Source organism: Protopterus annectens, chromosome 1.part0, assembly GCF_019279795.1.
Source record: "Protopterus annectens isolate FY-2018-M chromosome 1.part0, PAN1.0, whole genome shotgun sequence".
NCBI lineage: Eukaryota > Metazoa > Chordata > Ceratodontiformes > Protopteridae > Protopterus > Protopterus annectens.
The window spans coordinates 423,667,560-423,686,076 of NC_056725.1; the positions used below are offsets into that span (position 1 = coordinate 423,667,560).

The window sequence follows — 18,517 nt, forward strand, 5'->3', positions numbered from 1 at the left end:
TTCTTCCCTCATTCTTTAACTCTCACATTCCTATGTAAACACTTTCCACCCCTACTCAATCTACTTTCATCTCTATAACCTCTCCAAAGTTTTTCTTTAACCTACCAGGCATCATAACTTTGTCCACTGTGAAATGCTTTCTTCTCAAAACTAGAAGCAGATGTATTTGTTTTCTTTTTTCCATCTATATCGTACTGTTATTCTACATTTTTTTCTGGGTATTCTTGCACCATGTTATCATACAGAGGATAAATTGTTTCTACTATGCAACTAAGATGACACTGCACTAACTGTGTAAGTGCTTGTTAAATTGTACTATGGAGCATTTCTCCCCAGGTCTCCGCTGAAAAAGGGCTACAAATGCAAAATAAATAAAATAAAAATCTCACTATACTGTAATTCTTTTTATCTCAAACTCAGACTGAAATTGACAACTTTTGATCAGTGCTCTAACCCAGTGGGGAAAAAAACTTCATATAAAATATCGACAGGCAGTCCAGTTAATAGTTAATACTGATGCTTCATACTGCTTGGTTTTCCTGTTTAGTTATTGGCTGGAATGTCTTTCCTGCTGAGTCTGCATGTTCTTAGTGTCAGCATGGATTTAAGAGACATGCTCACAGCTGAACTGGTGATCTTCTAAATAGCCTGAAGGAGTGTTTGTTATGACAGACTGGCATCCCATTTTAATCTGTTTTTTTTTGATTTATGCCTGTTGCCATTAGACTGGTTGCGTCTCCCCAATGCCATGGCCTTAGCATAATAAAATGGGTAAAATAAAATGAATGAAAGAATTACTGAATAAGGCAACTACAAAGAGGTTAGTTTCTTGTCTACACCTAAAATGAGTTACAAAAGGTAACATGGACTACTCCTGAAAAAGGACATCAAGTGTCAAACCGCATCATCACACCAACTCAAAAAACACTAAACACTCAAATTAAATAATCAGAAGCAACTTGGACTTTAATCTGATTGGTTTAATGTTCTTCAGCAGGAAGAGAAGAAAAAAACAATCAAGTTACAACTTTTTTGTAATCATCTTTACAGTATTAACTAAAGTGAAAGGTCTAGGCTACATGTGTCAGTAAGTCTGGAAAACACAAAGGGTTAAATAAGGTTTTCAGTATAGAACATAGGTTCTGCTTCAATGTCTTCACTTTTAAACTTCACATAACAATCACCAAGGAACAGCCCTTTTCAAAGGAAACAAAATGAAAACAAATTTGCATTCTTAGTGTTTGACATACATCTAAGTGATCAGTCTGTGACTAGGTCTCAAGTCAAAAAAGAAAAACAACAAAGTAAAATTATAAAACAAAGTAAAACTTGTGAAAGAATGCATTCCACTTGTTGTGCTACACTGACACTTATATACTAGTTTTTACCTTCAGGTGTTAATGTTAAAACAGCAGGGACACTGATTTTACACAATGAAGTCCTCTGGTTTGGAGAAGACAAGTAGAGAGACACCATTCGCTAATCACATGACTACCAGCATCACAGCCTAATGGCAGGACCCAGCTGCCATTTCAAAACATTCTAGTACCACATTTGGGCTATAAATCCTGTAGTTTATAAATTCAGAAGAGACTCTTTGTGAGGGAATGGAAGAATACATTTTTTTCTGAAGCTTTCCATATCAAACCTCTTAGTTTACTTCCACTGTGCATTAGTCTGCAGTGAAGTATACTGTAAAGTGCCCTCCCTCCCAATCAGCATGAAAACAATACCTTCAGGAAACAGGTATGCTGTACATAACCTGTCTACTAATTAACATCAGCCACCTTTAGGAATGGTATGGTGTACACAGCAGTTCCTTGTCGGCCTAATGCTGCATGCACAACCACCAGAAATTTGATAGTGTGATCTTCATTTCTGCCTTTTACTCTACATATGCTATGTCTGAGAAGCATATGCAAGTATTCTAAAATGTAAATGCAAAACCATTTCACACAACCACTTTCATGAACCTCTAAACACTAAAGCCGTTCCCTACATTGGCTCACACATACTAACGTATGGGCAAATAAGTTCTGTCTACTGCTCAAAACACATCTTCCTCAGACACCAAAGAGGAGCATAAAACAGAACACACCTGCCACTTGTTAACTGTGAGGAGTACCTTCAGTAAACATAACAGTGAATGTCAAATATGGCACTTATGCTCTCAGCATCAATAATGTGTCCCACATGCAGTAAATACCCTACCCTTCAAAAATGATGTCACCACTGTGCTCAAACATTGAGTGCTCAGTACAGTATCATACTACCACTTCACAAGCATATTAGTTTTAAGAATTTAGTGGCAGCTTTCCGTGTTGTTAGTATCTTACAATGCCACTAAACATGCGTTATACAACACATTAAATACTACTTGAAAAAGCTCCTTGACCACTATCCTGAGCTGCTCCTTACAACTGGACAGTAATGGGCTTTCAGACACTGCTAGGGTTGAGACTTGAAATGTTTGTCTGATGGCCTCCAATTAAGCAAAAAACGCACAACTATCTGCATTGCTGGATGTGAGAGTTAAGCCCCTCACTGAAGGCCTTTAAATCAACCCTCAAAATGCTTTTACTTACCCAGGCTTTTAGGGATCTGTAGTCCCCATGGAGCCTTAAATGATAAGCTACAACTCATATATTACTTTATATTACATTACTTTTAATATTATGTTACTTTTATATAATCTGTGTAGTGACTGGCATGGTTTACTATGTACATCACTCCGGAACGTTAAAACAAGCAATTAATAAACTTAAAACATGAAACACACGCTTTCTAGACTAAGTCACAGAAACTCAATACATTACTTGTATACCATGAAAAAAAGGCATACTTCCTTCAGGGCCCAAGCAACTAAATGCCCAGCAATTAAACTTTCTATACATTCGGCAATTAACAGCTAGACAGTGAATTCCTTCTATAAACAGCCGCCTATCAGTTGCCAGATGTTGGGGAACGGTTCCAGAGTGTCATTCACCCAATACAGTACTAATCCATCATTAAACATATGTTGGGCAAAATGCTGGGACCCATTTTACAGTACGTTTGCTTTAATTATTCTATATGCAATACACCTTTGAGCAAAAGTGACAATCCCCTTTACAGTGCTTCAACAGCACCATGCACTTGATGCTTTTATGTGCACCACGCAAATGCTTCACAACACGGGCCTACCACACTGTACACTATATTTTGAATAAAACAACAAAGCTTACAGTACCCTCTCTGCCAGGCAGTGCACACTATTTTTAAAACCTGAAGGAAGTCATCATACGCATTTTAATGTTAATAACCAAACAGGGAAGCTTTTAACAGCTCCTACCCCTTTACATATGCCATCTCCTAGATCTAAAGCACAGAACATGTTTCCAGAATCAATCTTCCACTTTCAAGATGAATGTATATCTTTTGAACAGCACACATACCTTGAAAATTAGGATATGAAGTTTTGAAGCAGCATGCAGTCATAACATGGTCTTCAAGCCAATGAAAATGATACTGAAGTACCTTGAAGCAAACAGCAGAGACAGAATACCTGAAGAAAATGTTGCATCTTCTTTTGTGATCCAAGTCCAATAAGAAGCTATGATATAAAGCATGGGAAGCAAGGGAATGGATGAAAGTGCCAGAGCCTTTACATTAAAGGATTAAGTACTCAAGTCGTGACAAGCCATCATGAAACAAATGTAACAAGACTTAAGACTGAAGCAGTTAAAATGCACTGAAACAATTTTAAGTACCCCAAACATCTTTGCAATTTTTTTGTTGTAACTGTTAACAGCCACAATCACTTCACAATGCTCTATGAAGTGTTACACAGTAAAATCTAAATACGCTTCTGACCACATTTTCAAAGAAAAATTGTGAGCTGATATTGATGTCCTGTAAGTACCACTGAGCGAGAGAGTACACTTCTGTAGATAGCTGTAACACGACATTTTGGAAAGTGAAGCACTATCAAAGTGCAGCTAATAAGATTTGTCTTAACTGAAAATTTGCAGTATCCTTCTTAACGTAAGCTTAGTGGCCATGACCTTTAAGTGAAGTTAACTAACTGGTCCCCATGAATTCTAAGTTGGTCTGTGCTGGCACCAGCTAAACCACTTCTGAAATGCAGGGTGTGTCATTTACTGTTCCTCTGTACTGCAGAATAAGGCAAGGTCATGAACGTTCCAAACCTTAAGGCAAGATGCATCTAGAGTAATCATCTGAAAGTGAAGACCATTGGGCCCCTCAAATAAAATAAAGCTAGAAAATTCTTAACTCAAAATGCTGACTGCTTTAATCCATTAAGTTAAAGATAAACCATTTTTTTTTACTCCTTTCATGCTAAAGGCTTCAGGAAGCTCAAAGTGATACTTAAGACATTCTGAAGACCAACTGGTATCCCATTTGGGCCACCTATATGCCATTCCTCTGCGTCATGATGCGACACTAATTCATTATGAGGGAGTTGCATTATAGGTTTTGTACTTCATCCCTTATCAGAAGGCTGTGCTGGTGCTCACTTGCAACTCCCTCTGTGGAAAGTTAGATCAACTGTTCCTGCAATGCAAGTCTGTCCTGATGTTTTCTAAAAGTCTTTAGTACGGAAAGGGAACATGTTAAAGCCTCCAAAGGTAATATTGGAAGCACACCTTCTCCCTTGTAACCTTCAGCACATATGGCTGATTAAAAATTCCCCACATCACTGTCAATGAAAAATAAAGCAACTGATAAATCAAAAACAGCTCTGTCTAGACAGACTGCAGAAAACAGTGAAGACAGCTTATGAAAGTGCAACTGTGGGACTCTACACAGCAGCATTCTCCTTGGTTTATTCACAGATACTTTGACCCTGAGCCAGGAAACATATCAGGCAATAGTCACCGCTGAAAACAGAATGCCACCCCCATCCCCACCCAACTTCTTGCTACCTTCCACAAGTTTCAAGGTTACAAGGACTAGAGGCACTTCCTTGGTTATTATTTGACAATGTTAAATATATCAACCTGTTGAAAAACTCATTTTTCTCTTCCTTTCACTTTAAATTGCTTACAGTTTAAAGTCTCAAGATTTCCAACCACGGTCAATCTGCTAAGTAGCCTTGCTACAATCGGATACACATGCAACTAAGAAAACAGCAGCCAATTGGGGTCCATCTAACAGGCAGAGCTAAACTGATTATTTCACATTCAGCAGCTTGCCTGTTTCTTGAGGTGAAGTGTACAGTCAGGCCAATGTTAAAGGATCTTGGCCCAAAAGAGACGCACCTGAGTGTTGACAATAAACACTAATGTATAAGGCTTGGTTATGACAGATGCTACCATGTGTGTTGTGGCATGCATAACAGTGAAAAAGTAAGTAAATAGTGTGAGTTTTTTAATAGGGTGTGGGTGCAACAGCATACTACCATGTGAGTAGGGTGTGACTTTAGTGAAAAGTGTATGCCTGGACCAACTAGGGGCTGCATTCTTGTCAGAAAACTTGAGATGACTATAGACACGATTCCAGCAAGGAGTCCAAATTACATTTTAAAAGCCACTGAAAATAAAAAGAAAACAAAAGAATAAGAAAAATGGAACCTCTATTTAGTTACATTAAAAAGTGTTCTCTCCGCAGCCAGACTGTGTCATGCGAAGTTATCATTTATCAACGGTGGCTAGCAGACCCCGGGCAGAAGTCAACGTGCACCAGCAGTGGCCAGAATGCCACAAGTACCAAAAAAAGTCTTGCAGTGGTAGAAGCTGATTGGCTAAAGTCTGGAAGTTGCCCGGTATAAGGGTTATCTCGCTTAAGTTCATCCTAAATAAGGCTAACATCTGTGAGCTAAGAGAAACTTGACACCAGGATCTTGCATTCAAGAGCACCCCTCCCCGATGCGCTGGCATGCTCGTCCCACTTTCCGGTCCAATTTCACCATTTTCAAGATGGCCTCTTCACGTCCACGGCCCATGTGATCAAATGTACAGTCGTGTTGCTCTGGCAGACGATGTAACATGCAGAACACATAACCTGAAGAAAAACAGAAAATGGGATACGGGTAGTGATAACATGCTGGTTATCCTTCTTACAGTGATCAATCCATGAAAAACAGCACAGAAAACTTGCCACATGGCTTAAAGTGAAGTAAAACCAGAATCTACCCAAACAGAATTCTCTGCAGAATTTCACAAGATCACATCTCAAACACTGCTATTAAGTAATTAGAACTCCACAGAAGTACTTCGTACAGTGCTGACCTGTGTCAGTACTTAAGTGTGTTTCTGTTAAATCTATGTGCAATTTTTTTTTTGAATTAGCAAGTAAAGGCAGTATTGCTGCAGAAGGCTATGAAAATACAGGAGCTCTAACTCAATTTGGATTAATCTGGTAATGAAAACCTTACCATTCAGTCATTTGGGATAAGCAGTAGATTCTTTAACGCGGCTTGGTAAGTACTCTAGATCGGTGGAAAAGGAAAATTACTACTTTATGTAATTATATATATATATATATATATAGATATAGATATATATATTAGTTACATATAATTAAACAATTAAATATAATTATAGACAGATTTACTACATATCAGCAAGTCAAATGGCATAAGAAATACTCTGTCTAGGGATCTAAGCTTCTTCTGCAGCATCACCAAAACAGTTTGGAGGGATAGGTATAGTTTGCAGAGTATACCACTTATTTATGGAACAGACGGCCCATCTGGATAAAACAAAGTTCACCCCTGTCCACTTTCAAGTGCAACTTAGATTTATGGATAGGAAACGCAAATGTATCCCAGGACTACCCCTATACAGTAGTACTGGACACAGGCAGCTTCTAAATGCTTTATCCCATGCATGGGTCTCCTCAAATTATCTATGGAATGATCTCAAGTTATTATTATTTAGAGTACTATACAATTATCAACCACGGGATGGGTAAGACTAATCTGCAACCAAATGGGATTGGTTATTTCAAGTACAAAAAGGGAAACTGCCTAGACTTAAAATGGTCCACAAGGGCAGCTAGCCTTGTACTTATTTATGAACAACAATCTAAGATGATGAAAGTTCATACTTCTTTGTAGCGTGTGAGCTTTCTGTTATGTAAATATGTATATGACTACTATCTAACTCTACTCCTTACTCAAGTCTGACCAACTCCCCTATTCAAGTTGCATACTGTATTGTGTACCTCGTTTCCCACTACCAATACTAACAAAGTACACAGTTTCTGAACTTCATGTTTTGTGAATATATTGTTTCCCGTGTCTGTAATTAGTGATGTACTGTTTATTCTGCTTGTAAAATGCATTCTAGGCAGAGACTGCAAATGGTCAACTTTTATCAGTGCTCTACCCCAGTTAACAAAATAAAACAATCAAAACCAAGTTCACCCATTCTGAGACGAGGAAATGTGAACAGTACCACAACTGGATGCTCATAGGCAAAAACACCATATGTTGGAGAAGGTCAGCATCTAATATCTTCTAGAGACCAGCTTAATGAAAAAGACTTGCACAAAGAATGTGCAAGTCTCCCAGAATATGAAAGTCACAAATTTCAGGTTAAAGCATTACACCACAAGCCAGAAGCATTTTCTTTGCGAGAAGTATGTCCTGGCTGCCGACCCTGTAAATCACAATAATGTTTAACAGAACATGAAGTAAAGGGGAGGCTAGATGATCCAGGAAAGTGTAAAATACTTAAAGGACTGCATACATCAACAACACTGCTAAGGAGTCTACATATAACACTTAAGTATCTAAAGGACCCCTCTGTATGTACCACAGCTACTGAAGACCAATTGCTGGGGCGGAATCTCAAGAGACAATTAAAATGAAATGACACTTTGCAAACCTGCTAACTCAGGACACACTAGGTAACAACAGTACTAGTTTACTATGATACCAGTAGAATCTGACCCAGATGAAGTGAACAAAAGCATGACATACAACTCAATTTTTCTACATAACCAACAACCGCATACACTGAAGCATGGAACACATTTCTGGGAACAAAAAGATTTCTGTAAAACATTAATAAAGAATGATTATGCAATGATGGCATGAGCAGGATCCAACAGTGATTGAAATTCAAAGCAACTCCCACCATGCCACGGAGCTAAATGACTAAGATGCCCCATGGCAAAAGTCTAAGCTAGTATGAAATCAATCCTCCACACCAGAAAAACAGACAAGATACCATGTCAGCTGACCTGTGAGAAAGCCACCTTTAGCTTATCACAAGGCTGAAAAACCTGTGGCTCCCAGACACAATGGTATGTGCTCTTATGACGACACACCAGACCATGCAAATATCCAGTTTCACCCTAATGCACTGAACAAACTTACAAGCTTGTCTAACAAGAAAATACATCCACTAACAACTGAAGAAGAAACCATGAAAGCAAAAAGCACAAGGGTAATAAGCACTCATTAAATATTAAAAGGACTTCAAAACAGAACTCAGAAGACCGGGAAACTGACCACACTAACCAAATGTCTCTCCTAATTCGGATTTGTCAAAAAATAATGAAACGTTCAAAGTTCAGGAATACAAAATGCACTAGACACAAGTTAAATTCAACACAGCTGGTAGGTCCAACAAAAGCAAGAACGCCAATGAATAAAAAACGAAGTTGTTTTAATAATCCACAGCCAGTATAAACAAGCGCTTTCGCCTGGTGTGTCCCAGGCTTTATCAAGTTACAAAGTATAGTGTGGCCATCCCTTTATTTATACTGTGGGATAGGCCAACTAATTAACTAATTAAACATTTAAAACGTTCATCAACAATAAAATGACTATTTAGAGCACCTGTATCTATATGATACTTAGAAATGCATGAAATAAAATAAAATAAATTTATAACAAGTACACTTTGTGCACTGAATAAAAAGTCAATATTAGCTACAAACATTAGACTTAGATGAATATACTAAGTCATTTCCTTAAAAATCCTACTTGTGTGAATATTACATGGCCATTAAATAACCCAAAAAACTAGAGTATTGGTAAAAAACACTGTGAACATGTTTGTTTATAAGAATGCAATTTATCAAAAAATATTAATTTAAACATCGATAACATATGAGTCCAAAATATCAACTAAAACATATATGACATAAAAATATTAGCATAACAATGAATGTTGGTAACATGTTCACAGTGTTTTTTACCAATACTCTAGTTTTTTGGGTTATTTAATGGCCATGTAATATTCACACAAGTAGGATTTTTAAGGAAATGACTTAGTATATTCATCTAAGTCTAATGTTTGTAGCTAATATTGACTTTTTATTCAGTGCACAAAGTGTACTTGTTATAAATTTATTTTATTTTATTTCATGCATTTCTAAGTATCATATAGATACAGGTGCTCTAAATAGTCATTTTATTGTTGATGAACGTTTTAAATGTTTAATTAGTTAATTAGTTGGCCTATCCCACAGTATAAATAAAGGGATGGCCACACTATACTTTGTAACTTGATAAAGCCTGGGACACACCAGGCGAAAGCGCTTGTTTATACTGGCTGTGGATTATTAAAACAACTTCGTTTTTTATTCATTGGCGTTCTTGCTTTTGTTGGACCTACCAGCTGTGTTGAATTTAACTTGTGTCTAGTGCATTTTGTATTCCTGAACTTTGAACGTTTCATTATTTTTTGACAAATCCGAATTAGGAGAGACATTTGGTTAGTGTGGTCAGTTTCCCGGTCTTCTGAGTTCTGTTTTGAAATATTAAAAGGAGCCAGGAGATGCAACTGCTACTGTACTTCAAAGGTTCTCTCCAACTCAAATGGTGCCCAAAAGGTTGGTACTAAAAAGTACCTATGTGCCAAAGAAAGATCAACTCCCAGAATCATGGCCTAAGCAACAAAGCTCAATAAAGCATTATTTTCTGGGAAGAAGGCAAAAGAACTACAGCCCAGTACCCAATAAACCTTATCTGAAGAAAGGATCAACTGGAAAGGAAGTTTCATTACTCCTGTCTTCGTGACAAGAAGCTCAGATATGGAGGATGCAGAAGAGACCAGCTTCCTTACTTTGTGTTCCAAAAGAGGATAGTCTCCCACAGAACAGCATACAGCAGAGCGATACATCAAACCATAATGCCAAAGGGTGGACTAACATGCGAAAGTCATTTCACCGTTCAAATATACTGCATGTGTTTATGTAGGGGCTGCTCCCACAACCTTCCTGCAGTGGAAGAATTTCAGCAGACTCCTCAACTTAGATGAGCTTTCCTAAACCTCATGAAAATGCAAACTCCAGTTTCATGCACGCTAGTTTCAATGGGAAATTTGACAGATCACTTCATGCATGCAGGAACACTACAGTTAAATGCATATTGTGTCAGATTTTGAAATACTCTAGCATAAATTCGGGGGCAGATGTTCAAAATCTAACACCATCACAGGCCATACCTCTCAACATTAGAGCAAGAAATCTGGACAAAGCCATAAATAATGTGGGGACAAAGGCCCAAAAATAGGGACAATTTTAAAATACTGCTATTACAAACTTAGAAAGTTGATAGAATAACAGGTTTTACATTAACATGAATTTTCTGAAGGGTATGAAGTGCGAAACAAATGCCAGTCATTATTTTCTGACTTAAATCTTCAATGATTTGCCAGTAATTTGCTAGAAAACAGTTTTGTGAAAAATGGACCAAAAATATGAGGCAAAAATCTGGACATTCTTTGAAAATCTCTACAGTTCAGAGGAATGTCACAGATAGCTAATTATGTGCTTTGTTGTGACATCACAACTTTTTTTAAACACATTTTCCCTGGTCTCTGAATTTTGAGAGTAAGGTATTACAGCTGATAGTGTCTTATTCAAGGGAGAAAGAATAGTTGTGTAAAATCTTACCATAACCATAGATGTCCTTCTCTTCCATGTTGCAGTGTTCTAGGTGTGGGATTTCCTGACCTCAGGCGACTCGTACGTCGGCTTCTATACAAAAGCTTCAGCTTGGCTGCTGTAGTGTGCGGGGGACGTCGCACGTAGGGCCATAAACCAAGGGGCCTTAAATGTGACGTCTGCACGCACAATCCTCAGAACTTGAAGGCCAGCAAGGCAGAGAAAGTACAGTTTTGTACCTACCATAAATGTAGATGTTCGAGTGTATATACTGCTGCAGTCATCACACTTGGGTTATCCTGCCGTCAGGCGGTCCCGCAGTCAGCCAAATCCCAAAGTCTTGGTCCCGCGTCGGTTGTCGTCGCTTCTTCCCTGACGTCAGTGCGACAGGGGTATAAAAAGAGGCAGCCGACGCCATTTTCTTCAGTTTTTCTTGCCCCAGATGCCAGGTGCCCCCAACTAGGAAGGCAATCCAAATAACTATGCAAAAATACCTTAGTAGATAAACAATAGTACTAGCTGTTAGCAAATACACCATATAGACATGCATCCAATTGATTGATGTACATGGAGTTATAAGTAACACCCTGGTATGTAGAGGGGATGGTGGGAGGGTAACCTGGGCTGCAGCAGTATATACTCGAACAACTACATTTATGGTAGGTACAAAACTGTACTATGTTCATCGTGTTATACTGCTGCAGTCATCACACTTGGGTAGAATCCCAAAGCTATGGATAAGTGGCTGGTACTAAACTGGGTTAGGCGAAGCTAGGATGCCCTGCAGAACTGCAGCGGCAAAACCAGCTCTGGTTTTTGAGTATAATGGAAGGTGGTAGTGCTTGGTAAAGGTGTGCACTGAACTCCAAATAACTGCCTCCAGAATGTCCTTTGTTGGAACCCCCCTGAGAAAGGCTGCTGAGGTTGCTGTAGCCCTGGTAGAATGGGACCTAATATTAACAGGCACTGCTTTCCCGTGGTGCGAGTAGCAAAAGCGGATACAATGTGCTATCCATTTGGAGATGGTCTGTTTTGAAATAGCCTTTCCCTGTGAACCTGCAGCATAGGATACAAAGAGTTGGTCAGTTTTTCTGAAGGTCTTTGTCTTATCCAAATAGTAACGTAGCTGTCTGTGAATGTCCAAAGAGTGAAGGAGTTTTTCTCCTTTATTCTGGGGGTTTGGATAAAAGTTGGGTAAATGAATGGTCCGATTCAAAGCCACACTGGATACTACCTTTGGCATAAAGGTAGGGTTAGTTCGTAAAGAGACTCTGTCCTGGTGGAAAATGATGAAAGGTTCCACTGCCATGAGTGCCTGTAGTTCTGAGACCCTGCGTGCTGAGGTGATGGCCAGCAACAGAGCTGTTTTCCATGACAAGTATTGTAGTTCTGCTGAGAAGGCTGGTTCGAAAGGAGGCCGTGTTAATTCTTCTAAAACGAAACTGAGGTCCCAAACTGGCGTTGGGGGTTTTCTGGGGGGGGGGTCTTATATTCTTAGCCCCTCTGAGAAACTGCCTTAGTAAAGGGTGTGAGAAAATGGGAGGATCCGTATTATATTGAGTTGAAATGGCCGAAGCATGGATCTTAATGGATGAGAAAGAAAGGCCTTTGTGTAGCATCTCAGTTAAGTATTGCAGTTTTTGAGGAATGTTTGGTATCCCAGGATTTTGGCCTTTAGCCTGGTGCCATGCAGAAAATATTTTCCATTTGTCTGAGTAAGTTTTTCTGGTGCTGGGCCTCCTGGCCTCCAAAATGACATTCAGGACGTCCTTTGAGAGAAGTGTTGATTGACAATTCAAGGTATTCCCCATGCAGCTAAATTTAAAGTCCTGAGCGGACTGTGAAGGATCTGAGAGTTTTGCAGAGTCAACAGAAGTGGGAATTGAGGTGTGATCCATGGAGGGCTGTGAGTCAAGTTCCTTAGTAATGGGTACCAGTGCTGACGTGGCCAGTCCGGAGTAATGAGGATCATTTGTGGTCTCTCTGATCTGACTTTCAGTAATACCTTGGGTCAATAGAGGTAGTGGTGGAAAGGCAGACTGTCAATGCTGTCCAACTGAATGATAGGGCGTCCACTTTCCAGGCTAGGGAATGATAAGTCCTTGTGCAAAATTTCTGTAGTTGACAATTGTTGGGGGAGGCAAATAGATCTATGTCTGGGCATCCCCACCTTTGAGTTATCATTGAAAATACTTGTGGGTGTAGTCTCCACTCGTGCGGATCTGCCATATTTCTGCTTAATTCGTCTGCCAATATGTTTTCCTTTCCTGGCAGGAATTGTGCTTGCAGTTGTACTTGGTAAGTCAATGCTGTGTTCCACAAGGTCATTGCCTGTCTGCATAAAGGGTAGGAGTGTGTTCCTCCGTTTGTTTATGTACCACATAAAGTACAGTTTTGTACCTACCATAAATGTAGATGTTAGAGTGCTAATACAGCTGCAGTCATAACAGATGGGTTCTCCTGCCGTCAGGCGGGTCCTCGGTCGGCCGAATTCCAAAGTCTAGGTCCGGCGTCGGTTGTCGTCGCTTCTTCCCTGACGTCAGTGCGACAGGGGTATAAAGGAACCAGCCGACGCCATTTTCTTCAGTTTTTCTTGCCCCAGATGTCAGGTGCCCCCAGAAGGAAGGCAATACATAAATTTGTGTGATAATGCAGTGCAATATAATCCAAATACAGTAGTTGCAAGCAAATACATCATAAATGAACACCCCAATCAGGTTGTAAGAGTATGTGTTGGCCTATAGGCCTGTCCCAAGAGGGGAAGGAGGGAGGGGAAACCTGGACTGCAGCTGTATTAGCACTCGAACATCTACATTTATGGTAGGTACAAAACTGTACTATGTTCATCGTGCATACAGCTGCAGTCATAACAGATGGGTAGAATCCCAAAGCTAAGAAAGGGGTGGTAGGCACTAGGTGGAACTAGGAGGAGCCAAAATGCCCTGCAAGACTGCAGTGGCAAAGCCTGCTCTAGATTTGGAGTATAATGGTAGGTTGTAGTGCTTGGAGAAGGTATGCACAGAACTCCAAGTGGCTGCTTCCAAAATATCCTTGGTAGGAACTCCTCTGAGGAAGGCTGCAGAGGTGGCTGTGGCCCTGGTGGAATGAGTTCTAATGCCTGTAGGAACAGTTTTGCCATGAAAGGAATAGCAAAAACGTATGCAGTGGGCTATCCATTTTGAGATTGTCTGTTTGGAAATTGGCTTTCCTTGAGCTCCTACCGCATAGGCCACAAAGAGCTGTTCTGATTTTCTGAAAGGCTTTGTTCTGTCCAAATAATAACGCAGTTGTCTGTGGATGTCCAAGGAATGCAGTAATCTCTCACCTTTGTTTTGAGGATTAGGATAAAAAGTAGGTAAATGTAGGGCCTGATTTAAAGCTACCCTGGATACCACTTTAAGCATAAAGGACGGGTTGGTTCGTAAGGAAACTCTGTCCTGATGGACAATGATAAAAGGCTGTACAGCCATGAGAGCCTGTAGTTCTGAAACTCTACGAGCTGAGGTGATAGCCAGAAGGAAAGCTGTTTTCCAGGACAAATATTGCAAATCTGATGAGGCAGCTGGCTCAAAGAGAGGCAAGGTTAGTTTTTCCAGAATGTAATTAAGATCCCAAGCAGGTATTGGTTGTTTCCTTGGAGGTCTTAAATTCTTAGCCCCTCTGAGGAACTGCCTTAGGAGAGGGTGAGAGAATAAAGGAGGATCAGTGTTGTATTCTGCAGAAATGGCTGAGGCATGGATTTTGATGAGGAGAAAGAAAGTCCACTGCTTAGCAGTTCAGCCAAATATTGTAGTATTTGAGGTAAATTCAGTTTTCCAGGGTCCTGGCCCTTTTTCTCATTCCAGACACAAAAACGTTTCCATTTTGCGGAGTAAGCTTTTCTAGTTGATGGCCTTCTGGCCTCCAAAATGACATCCTGCACCTCCTTAGAGAGTAGAGCCTGTTGTGATGCTAAGGAATCTTCCATGCGGCCAGATTGAGTGTCTTTAGCTGGCTGTGAAGAGTTTTGAAGCTGTGCTGAGTCAGAAGAAGAGGCATTAGAGGCAGGGTCCATGGTGGTGAATGTGTCAGGCTCCTCAGGAGTGGGTACCAGTGTTGCTTTGGCCAGTCCGGAGCAATGAGAATCATCTTTGGTCTGTCTGCTCTGGTCTTCAATAGAACTTTGGGCAGCAGAGGAAGAGGTGGGAAGGCATAAACTGTCATTGATGTCCAACTGAAAGAGAGAGCGTCCACTCTCCAGGCTTTTGGATGGAAGGTCCTTGAGCAGAATTTTGTCAATTGATGATTTTTGTGGGAGGCAAAGAGATCTATGTCTGGCCTTCCCATTCTTGGATTATCTCTGTAAAAACTTTTGGATGCAATTTCCATTCGTGTGGATCTGTCATATTCCTGCTTAGGTTGTCTGCCAGCGTGTTTTCCTTGCCTGGCAAGTACTGTGCTTGTAGTTCCATTTGTAAGTCCACGGCCATGTTCCAAAGTGACATGGCCAGTCTGCATAGGGGGTAAGAATGTGTTCCTCCCTGTTTGTTTATGTACCACATAACTGTGGTGTTGTCCGTTCTTATCAATAGTTGACCTGGTTGTAGAAGGTCCTTGAAAGCTATAATAACATTTATTACTGCTAGCATTTCTTTTTGATTGATGTGAAGGTGCTTTTCTTTTTGGGACCATTTGCCCTGAATGCACCGATCTGTCATGTGCGCCCCCCCCCAGGCGTAGTCCAAGGCGTCTGTTGTGATGACTTGATTTGCTTGAGGCTTGCTGAATGGAAGGCCTGTGTTTGTTTGACATGCTTGAGCCCACCACAGAAATTCCTTTTGCAGACATGGAATTAGTGGTATTATTGTTTCCAAACTGTGGCTGTGTTGAGACCATATGTTTTTCAGGTACCATTGTAGTTTCCTCATATGCAGCTTTGCACATGGGATTAGCAAGATGCAAGATGCCATGAATCCCAGAGCCTGCAGGATTTTCCTTGCAGTCAGCCTGGTGCAATTTGCTAGTGTTCTGAAGTATTGAATTAGTTGCCCCTGCTTCTCTGGCGTGAGGTAGGCCATCTGGGTGTTTGTGTCCAAATTGGCACCCAGGAAAATTATCTTCCGAGAGGGTATTAGCTTTGATTTCTTTTTGTTGACTGTGTATCCCAGAGAGTTCAACAACATTATTACATAAGCCAGATGTTTCAGAAGAATGAGCTTGCTGTCCGCTTGGATTAGGCAGTCGTCCAAATAGGGGTATATTTGTATCCCTTGAAGTCTGCAGTAGGCAATTACTGATGCCAGGCATTTCGTGAATACTCTGGGCGCAGTAGATAAGCCAAAGGGCAATGCAGAGAATTGATAATGGGTTGAACCTGCAAGAAATCTGAGGTACCTTCTGCAATTTTGTCCGATTGGGACATGCAGGTATGCCTCCTTGAGGTCCAATGTTACCAGCCAAGACTCCTTTCCCAGCATGGGAAGAAGTTGCTGTAGGGTGAGCATCTTGAATTTTGGTACTAGTAGAAATGTGTTTAGGATGGATAGGTCCAAAATAGGTCTCCAATCTTTTCCCTTCCTTGGCACCAGAAATAGCCTGGAATAAAAACCTTGACCTTGTTCGTGCGTAGGCACCTCTTGAACAGCTTTCATGTTTATGAGATCTGAAATTTGCCTTTGTGCCTCTGCCCTTTGATTTTGTGGCAGGTTTGGCATGCCTCTCATTTTTGGAAGGGTGTGAAAATGGAATTTGTAGCCTCTGTTTATAATGTCCAGGATCCATTTGTCCTTGGTGACAATATGCCAATTTTTTGAAAATAATGCCAGCTTTCCTCCTAAGGGGGCTGCCATTTGAGACTTGGTTGGCATGCAAAGGGGAAGTCATTGGGTTTGCTTTCTGAAAGATTGCAAGTTATCCTCACCACCTCTTTGTGTAGGAGCTTGCCACTGTCTGCCTCTAAACGATCCTTGGGATTGTCCTCTGCCCCTTGGGCGCCTGTATCTGCCTCTTTGGGCTCTGTCCGTAGCAGGAAAGGACCAGTTTTTGGAAGGCCAATTTCTACTAAAGCGTGGGGGTTGTACCTGTAGAAATTCTCACAGTTTGCATTGATTTGGCCTTTTCCTCCATTTTCCTTAACACCTCCTCGGCCTTAGCACCAAATAGTACATCCTTTTGAAGAGGGGCGTCTAGTAATTTAGCTTTGACATGATCAGGTAAGGCTTGTTCCTTGAGCCAGGCATGCCTACGTATGACTGACCCTGTAACAGCAGCTCTACATGAGGCCTCTAGAGCATCAAAACCACATTGTAAGGTATGCTTACCCACTTGTTCTGCACTATGCATCAAATCCTGCAACTTCAAGTCTGGTTGTTCAGGTCGTGACATTTTACTTTTCAATTGTGATAACAAAAACTGTTGGTATTTTAGCATATGAAACTGACAGTTTAAGGACCTCATGGATAAGGTAGCCAAGGTATATACCTTTTTCCCCACCTTTCTAAGGATCTGGAGTCTCTCTCGGAAGGTAATGGATTTTTAGCAATGGAGGCCTTAACTCCCTTGGGGCCCTGTGAGATGGTTTCTGGGTCAGCAGCATGGCTCTTGTATAGAAATTGGTGTGAGTCAGGAACCCTATAGTACCTGTCAGGCCTAACTGGAGCTGGAGGTAGAGAGTCCGGGTTAAGGCAGGCCTCTGAGTAAACATCATCTAGGATGTCCAAGACAGGAGGTATAGCCAGAGGCCTGTGCTGAGGTAGCAAGAGAAATTCCCTGAGCCTTTTCTTGGAATCAGAATAATCCTGGCCTTCCCAGTGGAAGTGTTCCCTTAAGGTATGCAAAGTTTCCCCAAATGAGTAATCCTCTGGGGGGGAGACAGAAGGGATGGACTCCTCCGCATCAGAGTCTTCAAAAGGGGAGTAAGAATGTTCCTGATCATCAGAGTGCTCTGAAATAATGGAGCCCTGATCAGAGGAGGGGGAATCTTCCTCCACTCTGGGCCTTTTGTCCGGTGGGGGCTGAGAACCTCTGATAAGAGTAATTAAATCCTCAGCCATTTTAAGCATCTGTTTCTTAGGCATGGGGCCTGGAGATGGGCCCTGTGTAGCTGGTCTCAGAGTGCAAGGTTGCTTTAGACTTTGTGAAAGCCTTGATGGAGAAAGAAGAGGAAGGTCTGTAGACACCTTGAGTGGAGGTGGACTTGTCCACATTCTGAGTTTCAACGCCAAGAGTGGCTTCGGTATCTGTAGTCGGGGTGTGGGCCGAGGAGCCTGCGACTTCGGGCACAGGAGACATCGCCAAATAAGTGTCGTCGGTAGTCAGGGGCTGCGTAGGCGCCTCGCTGAGAACCGGACCACGTGTAGTCGGCTTTGGCGTGGTGTCGGTAGAGGCCGCGGACCTCATGTGTCAGTCCTTGTCTTTGCGTTTTTTAGAAATAACCGGAGTCGGAGTATCCGACGACATAGTATAGTTAAATGCTTTCCCAAAATAATGCTGGGCAAACTCTGCCCGACGCTTAATAGTGCGTTTGTTGAAAATAGCACAAAAGCGACAGACCGAGACATCGTGGTCTGGGCCTAAACAAGGTATACAGAGGGAATGGAAATCCTTATGCGGTATTTGCTTCCCACAAGAAATACAATTATTAACTTTGTCTGACATTGGTCTGAGGCAAGAAGTTTCCCCAACGGGGTACTTA

At 41.1% G+C, this 18,517-nt stretch overlaps 1 protein-coding gene across 1 annotated transcript in view; it reads right to left on the reverse strand.

Moving 5' to 3' along the window:
- Positions 1–959: 959 nt before the first annotated feature.
- The window catches only part of ZFAND3 (zinc finger AN1-type containing 3), a 1,811,752-nt gene continuing 1,794,194 nt past the window's right edge, over positions 960–18,517 (reverse strand). The window contains exon 6 of the mRNA XM_044060318.1: positions 960–6,003. Coding sequence (XP_043916253.1) covers positions 5,849–6,003 — 155 coding nt within the window. The 3' untranslated portion in view covers positions 960–5,848. The remainder of the gene's footprint in view (positions 6,004–18,517) is intronic.